A 16,409-nucleotide genomic window follows, 5' to 3' on the forward strand; every position below is an offset into this window, starting at 1 on the left:
TTTCACTTCAAGGTAAAAACAGATTTATACAATTCAGAAAAGGTGTTCATAAAAAAAAATGTATGGTTTGCTATAATGGATCCCATCAGTGAACCTGTGTTCATTTTATTTTACAGGTTAAACAGCACGAATATAGAAATCGATTTAAAAACGAAATTATCTTTAAATTTGATGCAGAAGATCCATACAAACATTTGGATAAGGTATGACACAATTTTGTTACCTTTTTCAATGGAGACAAGACTATCACCACATGGATTGTTTACACTTTACTTTCAATTTATTGTATATGTTTATCTAAAACATTTTTACGTTTTTGATAGAGTGATAAATGTTTAGGACCTCTGTTGAGGTTTTTCATGCCATCCTGGGCTCCGTTGGAGAGATTTACCTCTATTTACTGTCCCAGTAACATGATTTCACCAGAAAGTAAGTGAGGAAAAATCTTTAGTAGCAAACAAAATTAAAAATGTTTCTTTCTAGCACAGTAAGGGAGCCTAGAACCCCTGTCTGCTCATTATTGCTGTCAGTGTCCCTGTTGCAAACTTTCCCTAACTTCCAGTCAGGTAAAACTTTTGTTACGGTAACAGTAGGTGAGATGACATCTCCCTAATGGAGCCCTGGATTGCTATAAAAATAAACCTAACCCTTCCTACTAATCCTAATAAAAAAAATAACTGGACTTCCACTTTAGGTTTTGGAACTTTAGTCTGGTTTTATTCCTATATGTGGTGGCATTCAAAGAGATTTCCTTCTCTTCCTATTTCAGAGATATGGCAAGATGTAGAAATCTGTTCAAACTGAGAAGAAATCTAACCTTTGTTAGTGGTTACCAGAGCTGCCGTCCCCATTGGGAGACCTATTAGTACCTCTAGTACTAATTTGGCAGTGATTACAAATGTGGCCTTTTTGTTAACTTTTTTCCCAGGTGATGGTGGTTACCAAAAAAATAGGGAAACAGACAATAATAAAAACTCACATATGGTGTAGAAGACAGAGAGCCCAACCTGATAGTTTAAAAATCTATGCATGTTTGTTATTCAGATTGTCTGAAAAAAGCCAATGCATATCAAGGGTTTTGTGGGCCCCCTTAATCAGGATTTCAGAATGGGGATACCAAACATATGGGAAATTCTGTAGTAAAATGAACTGTATGTGTGCTAGGATCACTCTAGCAGCAAATGCAATCGAGCATGGCCACCCATATTATTGCTTGTCATTATCAATGTAGACCTACCCCCGCAAGAGCCGCTGATGGATGTTGGTTATCTCCCACCCTGCACAGCCAGACACATACATTTCTTAATCACTCCTGAGACAAGAAGCAGTCATTGCAGCTTTGTTTGTTTTTTGTTTTTTTATTTAGGGGAATTGAACTTGGATGGGGAATGGTTATTATGGGATACCCGCTTCATCAGTAGAAACTGTTTAGGGACACAACTATATACATCCAGTATATACACACTCCTCTTTTACCTCCAGCACAGACTTGCTTGTAGAACTTCAACTCCCAGAACTAGCTAGCACTGATGGGATGGTCTGACACTGACTCAGTCAGATCCAAAGCAAATGCCCTTTGCAGGCAAGGACCACGTGCCCCTTTGCTGTAGCAAAAATAGAGGTCTTGTTGCTAGCTGTCCTCTCCTGTGGCTACTACTCCCAATACCACCTCTTCAGGCCCTGCTAGCCCTCCTGACTACTTCTCCACAGTTCTCATAGGCTGACTCTGGATCCATCCCAGACTGCTTGCACTCAGTCCCTTCAGGCATGCCTCTCAGTCCTCGTTCTCCTTCTGTCCACTCCTTGCTCCTGTGCCTCCTGGTCATGATCCCTCCGTGTGTCATGAGAAGGGTCCCTTCGGCACCCGAGCCCAGGCCTGAGTTCACCTCCCCCCAGACTGGGGAGCTACTCTAAAAGGCCCCGACAGTCTAATACTCCATCCCCATCTTCCACCCGAACCCACACTGCCTCTGCTAGGTTGACTCTGAGTATTTGAGGGGGCCTGCCCCTTGCCAACCCTTCTGTTGGGGATTGGTCAGGGCCCTCAGAACACTCCAGCTAGCTCCTCCTAGACTCTTCCCAACTGCTTCTGGAATCTTCTCCAAGTTTCCAGATAGCAGGGGGAGTCACCAGGGAAGCTGCTGATGAGTCATCCAGCCTACCTGAGTCACTCACCCAACCCAGATTAACACACAGGCTTGGCTGCCAGCCATGCCTGAAAATTTACCTACACTAAAACAAAAAAAAATCCTTCTCTAGCAGTCTAGCAACCCTAGGGGGTCACCTTTTTGTGGGTATTTGCATGTCTTTTTACATGTGTTATCAATGCCCATTGACAATGTGTTTTTGTACACCGCCATTGTCATCAATAAGCCCTTTAACATGTGTCAGTGCATTAACATATTTTTTTTTCAGCCAATGCTCATTTCATTGTTGTGAATTAACATCATTTAAAACAATGACTAACCTGTCTACATCCTTTATTGTGTGTCAAAAATCATAGTGTTATTTGGCCCTAAAAGTGACCTCTTGCTGGCTAATTAAATCAGGCCTTGAACCTAAAAAGCAGGCTCTACCTTTTTAAGTGTGTCCCCTCCCTTTTGCTGAAATGCAGAATAAAACATAAAAAAAACACCTAGACAGTATACATACCCGTCCTCTGGTTTCCTCCCTTGGTGCCTAGAGGAGGGTGAAATCATCCTCTTTCTGGCTATATCTCTTAGAATGTTTAGTAGCCCAAGATGACCGTGCACTGTGATACAGTGATGCAACATCTCCTGAGATTTGGAGTACTCAGGAATTACAGGGATCTCATTGGTATGATGATAAAGTTTACCAAACCTTATGAAATGAGAAAGTGGAATTTACTTGAGGAACACACCCCTGCAATGCCCCAGGTTTTGCAGACCATTAAGAATGCATATGCCAAAAATGATTGGTTAAAGGGTTAGTTCACCTTTTCAGAACAAATGAAAAGGTGAACTTATGCCGTACTGGCTTATTAAAATAGGGGAAAAAAAATAAGACAAAACACCACTTCAGCTCTGAAATATTTACCCCCCCCCCCATTTTTCTGACCAGGCAATTTTTTGCGATACGGCACTGCGTTACTTTAACTGACAATTGCGCAGTCATGCGATGCTGTACCCAAATAAAATGTATGTCCTTTTTTTCCCACAAATAGAGCTTTTTTTGGTGGTATTTGATCACCTCTGCGGTTTTTATTTAAAAACAAAAACAAAAACAAAACAAGAACGATAATTTTGAAAGAAAAATAAACAATTTTTACTTTCTGCTATAAAACATATCCAATAAATTTTTTTAAAAATGTATTTTCTTCATCAATTTAGGCCAACATGTATTCTGCTACATATTTTTAGTAAAAAAAAAAATCCTAATAAGAGTGTATTGATTGGTTTGCACAAAAGTTAAGGTGTCTACAAACTATGGAATATATTTATGGAATTATTTATTTATTTATTTCTACTAGTAATAGCAGCAATCAGCAACTTATAGTGGGACTGTGATATTGCAGTGAACAAATTGGACACTGACACTTTTGACACTTTTTTGGAGACCAGTAACACATACAGTGATCAGTGCTAAAAATGTGCACTGTACTAATGACGCTGCCTGGAAAGGGGTTAACATCAGGGGCAATAAAAGGGTTAACTGTGTGCCTAAAATGTGTTTTCTAACTGTGGAGGAGGTGCTTTTAATAGTGGAAGGCATGGATCGGTGTTTCTGCTTTACAGGAACACAGGATCCATGCCTTCTGTGCTGGCAGAATGGCAATCTTCTTTGTTTACATGGGCAGACTGCCGTTCTGCCTGTGTATACAACAATCAGCAGGTTGCGGCGGACATCAGGTCGGTGGCTTGCACTCGCACCTGATACCCGAAAGTGAGGGTCATTGCTGCCCTGTAGCAGTAAATGTGCTATTGGGTGGTCCACAAATGGTTATTTAAGAGATAGGATGAAGGTTTTAGTGCAGAATAACACTTTTACTAGGGAAATGGTAAATTTTTTATACACTTTATATAGGGAGGAGGGGGACAGATCTGCTTTAAAGGACACTAATGTGAATACGCAGAGAAGTAGACATTTCAGTTTTGTTAGTTTTCTTAGCCTAAATACTCTTCCTTTGACTAGATTCCCACCAGCAAGCCAAAGGAAACAAATACAGTGCAAAAGAATTTGTCTACAAGTAAAAAAGACCAGCTTTAAAGAATGCCTACAGTAAAAATGTCAGTGCACACAGTAGACTGCAGTGGAACTTTTTCACACATTTCTGACTGAGTGACAGAAAATAAAAGCTTGTTATGTACTGGTAAAGAGATATGAATTACTTCTGTTCACCCTCAAACTGTCCATAAAATTCCCAGATGTTGTTTGGTAGTGTTGAAACTGTTAATGCTAAGGACTTCAACCACCTGAAGCGTGATTCATTCCCTGAAAATACACTACATGCAGGACGTAGTCAAGTGTAACAGCAGATAATTCACACTCCTTGGAAATGTCACAAGTAACATGCGGACAAATGACAATATTCCTGTCTTTAGACCCATAGAAATATCTCCAGGTTGGAGGATGAGATGAGAAAACTGCAGGAAACAGCAGAACTGTTTGAAGTCAGTGTCCCAGAGTATAAACAGCTACGCCAATGTCGCACTGCCATCGCCTTACTGAAGTCAGTGTGGGATATGGTTGTATTTGTACGGGTAAGTCCATGGACAAGTTTGTCTGTAGTACAAGCAAAGTGCCAATGTTAAAAAATGTATTGCTTACAAAGTAATTGTTTCATTGTTGCTTTTATACATGTATGTAGGAGTAGAAACAGACAGCGCGTGTTTTTGATATGCATACTGTATGTTTGAGCAAAATAATAAGAAAACAACATATTCAGTACATCTCTGCAATACATGCATGTAGGTGGGCCACAGGCACATGTAGCAAAGCATCTCCCTGAACAGAGCTTCTGGCACATGATTGTTTACCTTGCCAAGCTCACACTTTAATCACGTGCAGGCCATAGGTCATTCACTCTTGCTCATCCTCCCATTCACTGTTCTTTTACGCCTTAATGCCCAGAGCACCTCCTTACACAGGTCTGTGTGTTACTTGTGCTCCAGGTAATAGCTCCCAAAGTCAAACCGGACACTCGGGGCCCATGTTACATGGGGGCACGAGTCATCTCACGCGTGAGGGGGGTCATCTATCAACGTCGGGAGGGTGACTCTGTAGTAATATCTCTTCCATAGCTTTCATTATTGAGTGGTACTTTATCCAAAGTTCCAGTAGTGCTATAGTGTCAGGGCAGGCTATTTATGTCCCAATAGTCCAGAAGCCTCTACTGGTCCTTCCAAGGCATAGGGGCAACATTCTGTGATGCGAAAAACACTCTCCTCTCATACTGCCGACATTCCCAAAATGACCCTGGGAAGACACCTCCTAACTTTTAAAGTGGTTTTTCAGGTTAAAACATTTTTTAATTTCCAGCGGTTCTAAAGGCTGAAGGTTTTTTTACCTTCATGCAATCCATGCGTGAAGGTAAAAACCTTCTGTGTGAAGCGCCCCCTCCCCATCCAGCCTCCCCTAATGCTCACCTGAGCCCCCTCCGATCCAGCGCTGTGCACAAGAGTCTTGGCTGTATGGGGACTCTGCCTTATCATTGTCTGAGACTGCAGCGGGAGCCCATTGGCTCCCACTGCTGTCAATCAAAGCCAGTGAGTGAACAAGGAGAGAATGTGTCTTATTGACCTTATTGATGCATTGCGGCTCAGGAGGGAGCATGTAGAAACTACTGGCTTCTGCTGCTGTGAGTCAAATCCTGTGAGCAAAAAGTGAGGGGCAGGGCCGAGTCGTGTTGTGTGTGTCTATGGATGCACACAGCCCGGCTTGGGAGTACATCTGCCCCCATAGCAATTGGCATTTTATGTGATAGACCAACACAAAGTGGCACATAATTGTGAAGTGGAAAGAAAATAATAAATGGTTTTCTAAATTAAAAAAAAAAAAAAAATCTGAAAAGTGTAGCGTGTCTTTGTATTCAGCCTCCTTTACTCTGATACCCCTAACTAAAATCTAGTGGAACCAAATGCCCTCAGAAGTCACCTAATTAATAAATAGAGTCCACCTGTGTGTAATTTAATCTCAGCCTAAATACAGCTGTTCTGTGAAGCCCTCAAAGGTTTGTTAGAGAACCTTAGTGAACAAACAGCATCATATAGGCCAAGGAACACACCACACAGGTCAGGGATGAAGTTGTGGAGAAGTTTAAAGCATGGTTAGGTTGTAAAAAAATATCCCAAGCTTTGAACATCTCACAAAGCATTGTTCAATCCATCATCCAAAAATGATACAACTGCTAACCTACCAAGATATGGCCGTCTATCTAAACTGACAAGCCAGGCAAGGACAGCATTAATCAAAGAAGCAGCCAAGAGGCCCGTGTTAACTCTGGAGGAGCTGCAGAGATCCATAGCTCAGGTGGGAGAATCTGTCCACAGGACAACTATTAGTTGTGCACTCCACATATCTGGCCTTTATGGAAGAGTGGCAAGAAGAACGCCATTGTTGAAAGAAAGCCATAAGAAGTCTTGTTTGCAGTTTCCGAGAAGCCGTGTGGGGGACACAGCAAACATGAGAAAGAAGGTGCTCTGGTCAGATGAGACCAAAATTGAACTTTTTGGCCTAAAAGCAAAATGCTATGTGTGACGGAAAACTAAAACTGCACATCACCCTGAACACACCATCCCCACCGTGAAATCTGGTGGTGGCAGCATCATGTTGTGGGGATGCTTTACTTCAGCAGTTGATGGGAAGATGGATGGAGCCAAATACAGGGCAATCTTAAAAGAAAACCTGTTAGGATCTGCAAAAGACTTGAAAATGGGGCAGAGATTCACCTTGCAGCAGGACAATGACCCTAAACATACAGCCAGAGCTACAATGGAATGGTTTAGATCAAAGCATATTCATATGTTAGAATCGCACAGACCTAAATCCAATTGAGAATCTGTGGCAAGACTTGAAAATTGCTTGAGCCATTTTGCAAAGAAAAATGGGCAAAAATGATGTGCAAAGCTGGTAGAGACATCCCAAAAAAGACTTGCAGCTGTAATTGCAGCGAAAGGTGGTTCTACAAAGTATTGACTTGGGGGGGCTGAATGCAAATGCACGTCACACTTTTCAGGTATTTATCTGTAAAAAAAATGTTGAAAAGGATTTTCCTTCCACTTCACAAGTATGTGCCACTTTGTGTTTGGTCTATCACATAAAATCCAAATAAAATACATTTACGTTTTTGGTTGTAACTTGACAAAATGTGGAAAATTTTAAAGGATAAGCATACTTTTTTCAAGGCACTGTACTTGCATATTTCCCAATTTTTTTTTTTTTTTGGGGGGGGGGTTCTAAACCTTCTGTTTAGGGTGATAGCACAGTGCCTTTGCTATTCTGTAATCCCATCTAGTACTGCTAGCCCTGTTAGCTAGACTACAGAACTCTGCCCATCATCACCCCTCCACTCTCTGTACCGCTGCACATGCATACACTGATTTCCTTCCTAGAAAACCAAGCTGCCTCAACTACCAAGACACAACCCACACACTGGGGTTGATTTACAAAAAACAAATAGGCAGTTCACTTTGCAAGGGAATTTTAGCTTAGTGAATGAGGTAAAGCTCTGCTGACTTCCACCATTCAGTCATGTGCTAGCAAAATTACAGTTTTATTTTTTCCTTGCACATGAATGTGTATTCTTTTGCAAAGTATATTTCCATTACATTCACAGGGCTAAGTGAAAATTTCCTTGCAAAGTAAACAGCTTAATTTTTTCTACTGGAACAAGAGGAACGAGAAAATCAATGTAGACTACTTTAACGAGAGAGAAGGAGGTTTGGGGTTACATTTGTCTAATGCCTAGACAAACACTTCAAATCCGTGTAAAGTATTGCAGTGGTCATGAAAAGTGTGTCAATAAGTAACCTGACAGCAGTCACATAAGCCACCAACAGTCAGCCTTACTAAATGTGAAATGAAATTCATCAATGTATCATTTTTAAAACAGCTGGATTCTGACATGAATGTTGGCCTATTTGACTTGTGATCTGGTGCAAACAGGCAGTTACTTCTAGCTAATCCTCTTCTGTCATCCTTTGTTATCCACTTGTAATATACATTATGCAGTACATTCAACCTGCAATCCAATTTGCCTTTAACAGTCATGGTTATTTTAGTATGACATGTATAGGATTTAGTAATACAGCCCATTCACCAGAAAAGTAGAATTTTTGGAGGATAAGGTCAGTATTGGCAGCCTCCACATTTCTGCTGTAACAGGTTCCTTTCAAACTGAACATATGAGTTACAACATTTAAATAAAGAACTTGCCTGCAGAAGTGGCCATGCATCACATTGTGGTAGTTACCACAAATAGCACGTTGCCATTTGAATGGCACACCAACAAAGCTTGCCGATAGATGTGCGTTGCAATGAAATGCTTGGCAACATACTAGCATGCATCATGGTGCACAAAAAAAAACAAAAAAATCTGCATGCACACTGTGCTGTAATGCACATCTATTGTGTTGGGGTGCCATTTAGAATCAACAAATGAAGCAGTTTGGTTCATCCAAATGGAGTAATTAAGGCTCATTTTTCCTGAGCCTTAGATGCTCAGGTCATTATTTGGTAGACTGCAAGCAAATGCCAGCTTTTCCAACAACTCATCAACTTTGGGCTTATGGTAAGCATCAGCAGCAATGGCACCACTTAGTTTCCTGTGTCTGATCCTATTTGAAGACCAGGATTACTTGTGATGTCCAGGCACTGCAGGACCCATGAACCCTGCTGTCCACCTCATGGACTGCAAGGTGTGCCTCCTTCCCTTCCCTGTGAATCAGACACAACGTACCACAAGCCCTGCCAGCAGCTAAGGTACCTGTGTGAAAGATACAGTCAGGTCCATAAATATTGGGACATCGACACAATTCTAATCTTTTTGGCTCTATACACCACCACAATGGATTTGAAATGAAATGAACAAAATGTGCTTTAACTGCAGACTTTCAACTTTCAGCTTTAATTTGAGGGTATTTACATCCAAATCAGGTGAACGGTGTAGGAATTACAACAGTTTGTATATGTGCCTCCCACTTTTTAAGGGACCAAAAGTAATGGGACAATTGGCTGCTCAGCTGTTCCATGGCCAGGTGTGTATTATTCCCTCATTATCCCATTTACAAGGAGCAGATAAAAGGTCCAGAGTTCATTTCAAGTGTGCTATTTGCATTTGGAATCTGTTGCTGTCAACTCTCAATATGAGATCCAAAGAGCTGTCACTATCAGTGAATCAAGCCATCATTACGCTGAAAAAACAAAACAAACCCATCAGAGAGATAGCAAAAACATTAGGCGTGGCCAAATCAACTGTTTGGAACATCCTTAAAAAGAAAGAACGCACCGGTGAGCTCAGCAACACCAAAAGACCCGGAAGACCACAGAAAAAAACTGTGGTGGATGACCGAAGAATTCTTTCCCTGGTGAAGAAAACACCCTTCACAACAGTTGGTCAGATCAAGAATACTCTCTAGGAGGTAGGTGTATGTGTGTCAAAGTCAACAATCAACAATCACCAGAGTGAATACAGAGGGTTCATCACAAGATGTAAACCATTGGTGAACCTCAAAAACAGAAAGGCCAGATTAGAGTTTGCCAAACAACATCTAAAAAAGCCTTCACAGTTCTGGAACAACATCTTATGGACAGATGAGACCAAGATCAACTTGTACCAGAGTGATGGGAAGCGAAGAGTATGGAGAAGGAAAGGAACTGCTCATGATCCACAGCACGCTACTTCATCAGTGAAGCATGGTGGTGGTAGTGTCATGGCGTGGGCATGTATGGCTGCCAATGGAACTGGTTCTCTTGTATTTATTGATGGTGTGACTGCTGACAAAAGCAGCAGGATGAATTCTGAAGTGTTTCGGGCAATATTATCTGCTCATATTCAGTCAAATGCTTCAGAACTTATTGGACGGCGCTTCACAGTGCAGATGGACAATGACCCGAAGCATACTGCGAAAGCAACCAAAGAGTTTTTTAAGGGAAAGAAGTGGAATGTTATGCAATGGCCAAGTCAATCACCTGACCTGAATCCGATTGAGCATGCATTTCACTTGCTGAAGACAAAACTGAAGGAAAAATGCCCCAAGAACAAGCAGGAACTGAAGACAGTTGCAGTAGAGGCCTAGCAGAGCATCACCAGGGATGAAACCCAGCGTCTGGTGATGTCTATGCGTTCCAGACTTCAGGCTGTAATTGACTGCAAAGGATTTGCAACCAAGTATTAAAAAGTGAAAGTTTGATGGATGATTGTTAATCTGTATCATTACTTTTGGTCCCTTAAAAAGTGGGAGGCACATATACAAACTGTTGTAATTCCTACACCGTTCACCTGATTTGGATGTAAATACCCTCAAATTAAAGCTGAAAGTTTGCAGTTAAAGCACATCTTCTTCGTTTAATTTCAAATCCATTGTGGTGGTGTATAGAGCCAAAAAGATTAGAATTGTGTTGATGTCTCAATATTTATGGACCTGACTGTAGGTGTGATTTGAGCTTGATGTCTCTTCCTACTTCCTCAGAATCAGCTAACAAACCTAACCGGAAATCCATTTCTTCCTTCTCTGCCTGCTACAAACTGCCTTGACATATGCTGTGTTGTCTTTGCGTGTGTAAACCAAAAAAAATTCTGTGTCACTTAAGCCCTCGCCTTGATTAAGTGATCAAGTAACCTAGTAGGGACTTTCTATACATGTCCACTAGATTGACTGGACACACTCCTCTGTGGTTTAACCTTTTCTGTCTCACTGCTTCCTGTATGTAGACCTTACAAATATAGTCTCTTATTGTCCCAGTAAACCTTGGGTTTACTTTTCTCAGAAGGAAAGCCAGAAGCTGGACTTCTGAGCTTTGTGAAGCTTCAGTCTGTCTGCAGTTCCAAGTGAGAGGTGGCACTGCAAGAACCAGCAAACTGTTCTGCAATGAACAAAGACAGCTTCTGAGGCTCAACTAGGGTTGCCACCTTTTGTTAAAGCCAAACCCGAACACTTTAGTGATGCACAGCATTTCTTTTGTAGTACAAACTATACATATATTTTGTGATAAAATAAACTTTATAAACACTATAGACTACCTGTGTATAAAAAGATATTATTACCTGCAAGTAGCTAATGTAACCTGGAGCCCTGCTTCACACTGAGGCAGGGTGGGGTGGGATTTGCAGTGATTCCTGTGCCTTTTCTGCCCCGCGTCACAATCATAGTCTGTCCATGTGAACTGCAGTGTTTGTCAATATTAACAACATCCCAAAACAGTTCACAAAATGCAGTGCAATTGTCAGAATCAGATTGCATAGGTGTGAACACCCACGTGATCCGATTCCAGTGCGGCAAAAAAAAGTTGCATGCACCTTTTTTGTGTGGGTGCGGTGCGATTTGAGCCATACAAAATGAATGGGCTCAAAGTGCACTGCAAAGAATTGCATGTGTTTTGAACAGGAATGTGGTGCAATTCCTCTCTGAATCACATGCAGTTCCCTGCACTGGTGTGAACATAGTTTCAAAGTAGTCCCCTTGTATAACAATGCAGAATTCAATGCAGCGTTTAATGGCACAGTGGCAGCATTTGATGGCACATTGGCAGCGTTTAATGGGCACAGTGGCAGCATTTGATGGCACAGTGGCAGCGTTTGGCACAGTGGCAGCGTTTGAGGGCACAGTGGCAGTGTTTAATGGGCACAGTGGCAGCGTTTGATGGCACAGTGGCAGCGTTTAATGGGCACAGTAGCAGCGTTTGAGGGCACAGTAGCAGCGTTTGAGGGCACAGTGGCAGTGTTTGATGGGCACAGTGGCAGCATTTGATGGCACAGTGGCAGCGTTTGGCACAGTGGCAGCATTTGAGGGCACAGTGGCAGCGTTTGATGGCACAGTGGCAGCGTTTAATGGGCACAGTAGCAGCATTTGAGGGCACAGTGGCAGTGTTTGATGGGCACAGTGGCAGCGTTCGATGGGCACAGTGGCAGAGTTTGAGGGCAGAGTGGCAGCATTTGAGGGAATAGTGGCAGCATTTGATGGGCACAGTGGCAGCGTTTGAGGGCACAGTGTCAGCATTTGAGGGCACAGTGGCAGCATTTGAGGGCACAGTGGCAGCATTTGATGGGCATAGTGGCTGCTTTCGAGGGCACAGTGGCTGCATTTGAGGGCACAGTGGCAGCGTTTGAGGCATAATGGCAGCGTTTGAGGGCACAGTGGCAGCGTTTGATGATTTTTGCGCCCCCCCCCCCCCCCACAAAAATTTAGAGCACCAGCCGCCAATGAGCATAATGGGTAACGCCCCCTCCTTAGAGATCCTGCTAGCTCTAAATCCCTTAAGTATCAGACAGTGAGACCTCCATAGAGACCTCCATAGAGCAAGACAAAACCCTCTTACCTTCCAGGAGCCGCTGCAAAGATGTGTGTGCGAAGTGGGGGCGGAGTCTAACACCATGCTCTCTCACTCTCACCGCGTCCCTGGTTGCTAGGACACCAGACAGTTCCATTCACTGTCTCTGGCTGGCATCGGCGCCGGTGATTGGGACCTGGGTGGAAGAGAGAGCGCAGCCACAGAGCCACAGACAGTGCAGTATGAGCCGGGCAGCTGCTGCAGGACATTGGCCCCCCAGAACGCTGGAGCGGGAAAGAAGGGGGGCCATGCTGCTGGCAGTAGAACCTGGAAAGAGAGAGTTGCCTGATTGTAACATTGCGGGGGTTCTTCTTCTGGAGAGGTGGGGGGGTAGTCTGCTGGCGGGAGAGCGGAGCCTATGCATTGCTGCTGTGTCCGGGTGTCGGGAGAACACAAACCCAGGCACAGCTGTAAAAACCCGGGCTGTCCGGGTCATTCCCATACAGGTGGTAACCCTAGGCTCATCAGAGACAGAGTCCACTGGGTCAGAGCTAGGGAGGGGGCTGGGGCCCACCAATATTGCCATTGTATGATCATCACATTCAGCAGTTACATTTAGGCTACTTTCACACTGGGGCTTTAGCGGCGCTTTACTGTAATTTTTGCGGCGCTTTTCGGCCGCTAGCTTTTAACCCCTGCTAACAGCCGATAACGGGTTAAAAGCGCCCGCACTTCAGGGGCGCTGCCCATTGATTTCAATGGGCAGGGGCGCTGGAGGAGCGGGGTTGACCCCGCTCCTCCAGCGCCTCGAAGATGCTGTTTACAGTACTTTTTTTAGTGTCCTACCAGCGCCCCGCTCCAGTGAGAGGAGAGGCTCTTTACAAGCATTTTGCAAGCATTATTTTTAGCGCTATAGCACCTGTAAAGCGCCTCAGTGTGAAAGCAGCCTTACGGTATTCAGGGCCCTGGACTTCATCCAGACAGGCCCACTTTAATTTTGCAAACACGCACAAAAACAGTATATAAACTATATGCAATTGCACAAAAAAAAAAAACATAAGTAAAAACATTCCACTGTAAGTATACAGCTTTTTGTACGAAAATGTGTTAACTGAAAATATACTCTAACTTTCACTAACCTCTTTTAATATTTCACTTATTCTCCTCTGTATTTTTCTCCTCCTTCTCACATCACTGCGTGAAGTGGGAGTGCTAAATTTACCGAACAGCCTGCAACCAACCGAATTATCCTGTCTAACAGTATGCATTAAAAACAGGGGTTTAGTTTGCACACATTTGCAAACACATGTGTAAGCTGCAGAGCCCCATCAAGGCACCCCAGTATTTTCTGTAGTCCTAAGACAAAATTATGAGAGCCTCCACAGAGACTTCCAATCAGTAATAGGCTTACACCACAGACAATCCCCAAAGTGCACACCACTCTGGGCGTCACTGCTTCAGCTCTGCCCTTCCGCTAAAGCTCGCTGTTGGCTGATGTCACAGAGCTGGTCCAGACTCTGTAGGGATAATGACCAGTGGTTCAGATGGCAATAAAACCATGGCTCAAATGCCTGCTTTTTTGCCCCCTTACTGCAAATGTAAATGAACCCTTACATTGATCAGTGGCATATATATTTATCAGATTGGAAAAAAAAAACCTTTATGGTAACATGAGGAGAGAGAGGGAAAGTTCACTTTACTTATATTGAGATTTATTGTGACACCACACCAGCAATGTTAGGGCTCATTCAGACTAGTGGTTAGGGGGCAGTAAAACCCTATAGTTGAGCCACATATTTACCACCCCAACTGCTACCCTTTTAGCTGCATAGGCAGCAGCTGGAGGTGTACACATGCTGTGGTCTTGATGTTTTTTGTCATGGCAGGAACCTGTGGCTTTTGGCAGGTGCTACCAGCCACTGAAAACAACCCATCCAAGTGAATATGGGCCTGCCCTGCAATGCACACAGTTGTGGTGCACGAGTGTGGGGTTCAGCCCTGGTTCACACTGACAGCAGGAATGAAACTGTACGAGTTTGGCTGAACTCACACGATTTCTTTTGCGCATGTCAGTACCGACTTTGGGAGCAATTTCAGAGACATCTGTGCAGATGTCTATGGAAATCGCACCCTGAAATTGCCAAAAGTAGTACAGACACTACTTTTGGGAATCGGTGCGGTGCTGCAAATGCGGCAATTGCCGGCAATGGCACAGATTCAGACGGTGTCATTGCCGGCAATTGCCGCCAGTTCGGCATGCAATTTGACCTGTCAAATCGCATGCCAAATCGCTCCAACCTGAACCTAGGCTAAAGGAGATAAAGCAGGCGAGGAGGAGGTCAGGGAAGGGCTGGCAGCCTTAAGCCTGGGGGGCAAGTCCAGTCGAGTGGCCCATTGTACCACCGAATCAGCTCACCATCCATGGCCACCTGGTTTTGTAATGGCTATTGATGTTATGAAGCAAGACAAATATGACACAGAGCATGACCCCGATCTTGGTAAAGAGCCGATGACGCGGCTCTTTACCCATGTGTTCAGCTGTGTCCAATAACAGCCAATCACATGTAAATGACAGCATGTAAGGAGAGAAGAGCCGATCAGCGGCATCTCCTCGCAGGGGAGACTGTACAGATAATCAGGGCACTGATTACAGTGCTGCCCTAGCAGTGCCCAGCAAGTGACACCAGTCTGTGCCCATCAGTGACACCAACCAGTGCCCATCAGTGACACCAATCAGTGCTGCCTTTCAGTGCCCATCAGTGCTGCCCATCATTGCCCCCTATCAGTGCTACTCATCAATGCCCATCATAAGTGCCACCCATCAGTGCCACCGCCTATCAGTGCCACCTATTAGTGCTGCCAATCAGTGCTGCTATTAGTGCTGCCCATCAGTGCCACCCCCTATCAGTGCAGCCCATCAGTACCACCTATTAGTGCCCATCAGTGCTGTCTATCGGTGCCACCTACCACTGCCCATCGGTGCCACCTACCACTGGCCATCGGTGCCGCCAATCAGTGCTGTCAATCAGTGCCCCTATCAGTGCTGCCCATCATTGCCACCATCTATCAGTGCCACCCATCAATGCCACCTATCAGTGCCACCCATAAGTGTTACCTATGAGTGCCATCTATCAGTGCTGCACATCAATGCCACCTATCAGTGCTATCAGTGCTCATAAGTGCCACCTATCAGTGGTCATCAGTGCCACCTATTAGTGCTGCCTATTATTGCCCATCGGTGCCACCTATCAGTGCCCAGTGCCATCAATCAGTGCCCCTATCAGTGCCACCCATAAGTGTTACCTATCAGTACCCATCAGTGCCACCTATCAGTGCTGCCTTTCAGTGCCGCTCATCAATGCCACCTAACAGTGCTACCCAGTGCCACCTATCAGTGATCATCAGTGCCACCTATTAGTGCTGCCTATTATTGCCCATCAGTGCCACCTATCAGTGCCCATCAGTGCCCTTCAGCGAAGGAGAAAAATTGAAACTTTTTTTTTCAAAATGTTCTGTCTTTTTTCATTGTTTAGCAAAAAATAAAAACCCAGTGGTGATTAAATACCACCAAAAGGAAAACTCCATCTGTGTGAAAAAAAAGGACAAAAATGTAATATGGGTACAGTATTGTATGACTGCGTAATTCTTATTCAGAGCCCAGGTTCACACAGACAGCGGGAATGAAATGATGTACAGCTGAACTCACATGATTTCATTCCCGCATGTCAGTCCCGACTTTGGGGGCGATTTCAGCAACATCTGTACGGGCTCCTGCACAGATGTCTATGGAAACCGCACCCCAAAGTCACCAAAAGTATTACAGAAAGTACTTTTGAGAAACGGTGCAGCCGCAAATGCGGCGTCACACCAATTCAGATGGCGCCATTGCCGCTGATTTGGCATGTGATTTGACATGTCAAATTGCATGTCAAATCACTCCAATGTGAACCAGGGCAAAGTGT

At 43.9% G+C, this 16,409-nt stretch overlaps 1 protein-coding gene across 1 annotated transcript in view; it reads left to right on the forward strand.

Moving 5' to 3' along the window:
- The window catches only part of LOC141148076 (dynein axonemal heavy chain 11-like), a 1,034,097-nt gene that overhangs the window by 257,503 nt on the left and 760,185 nt on the right, over nucleotides 1-16,409 (forward strand). Inside the window, exons 25-26 of the mRNA XM_073635228.1 lie at nucleotides 117-203; nucleotides 4,563-4,721. Of these exons, the coding sequence (XP_073491329.1) occupies nucleotides 117-203; nucleotides 4,563-4,721 (246 nt within the window). The remainder of the gene's footprint in view (nucleotides 1-116; nucleotides 204-4,562; nucleotides 4,722-16,409) is intronic.

This window comes from Aquarana catesbeiana, linkage group LG06 (assembly GCF_042186555.1).
Source record: "Aquarana catesbeiana isolate 2022-GZ linkage group LG06, ASM4218655v1, whole genome shotgun sequence".
NCBI classification, from domain to species: Eukaryota; Metazoa; Chordata; class Amphibia; order Anura; family Ranidae; genus Aquarana; species Aquarana catesbeiana.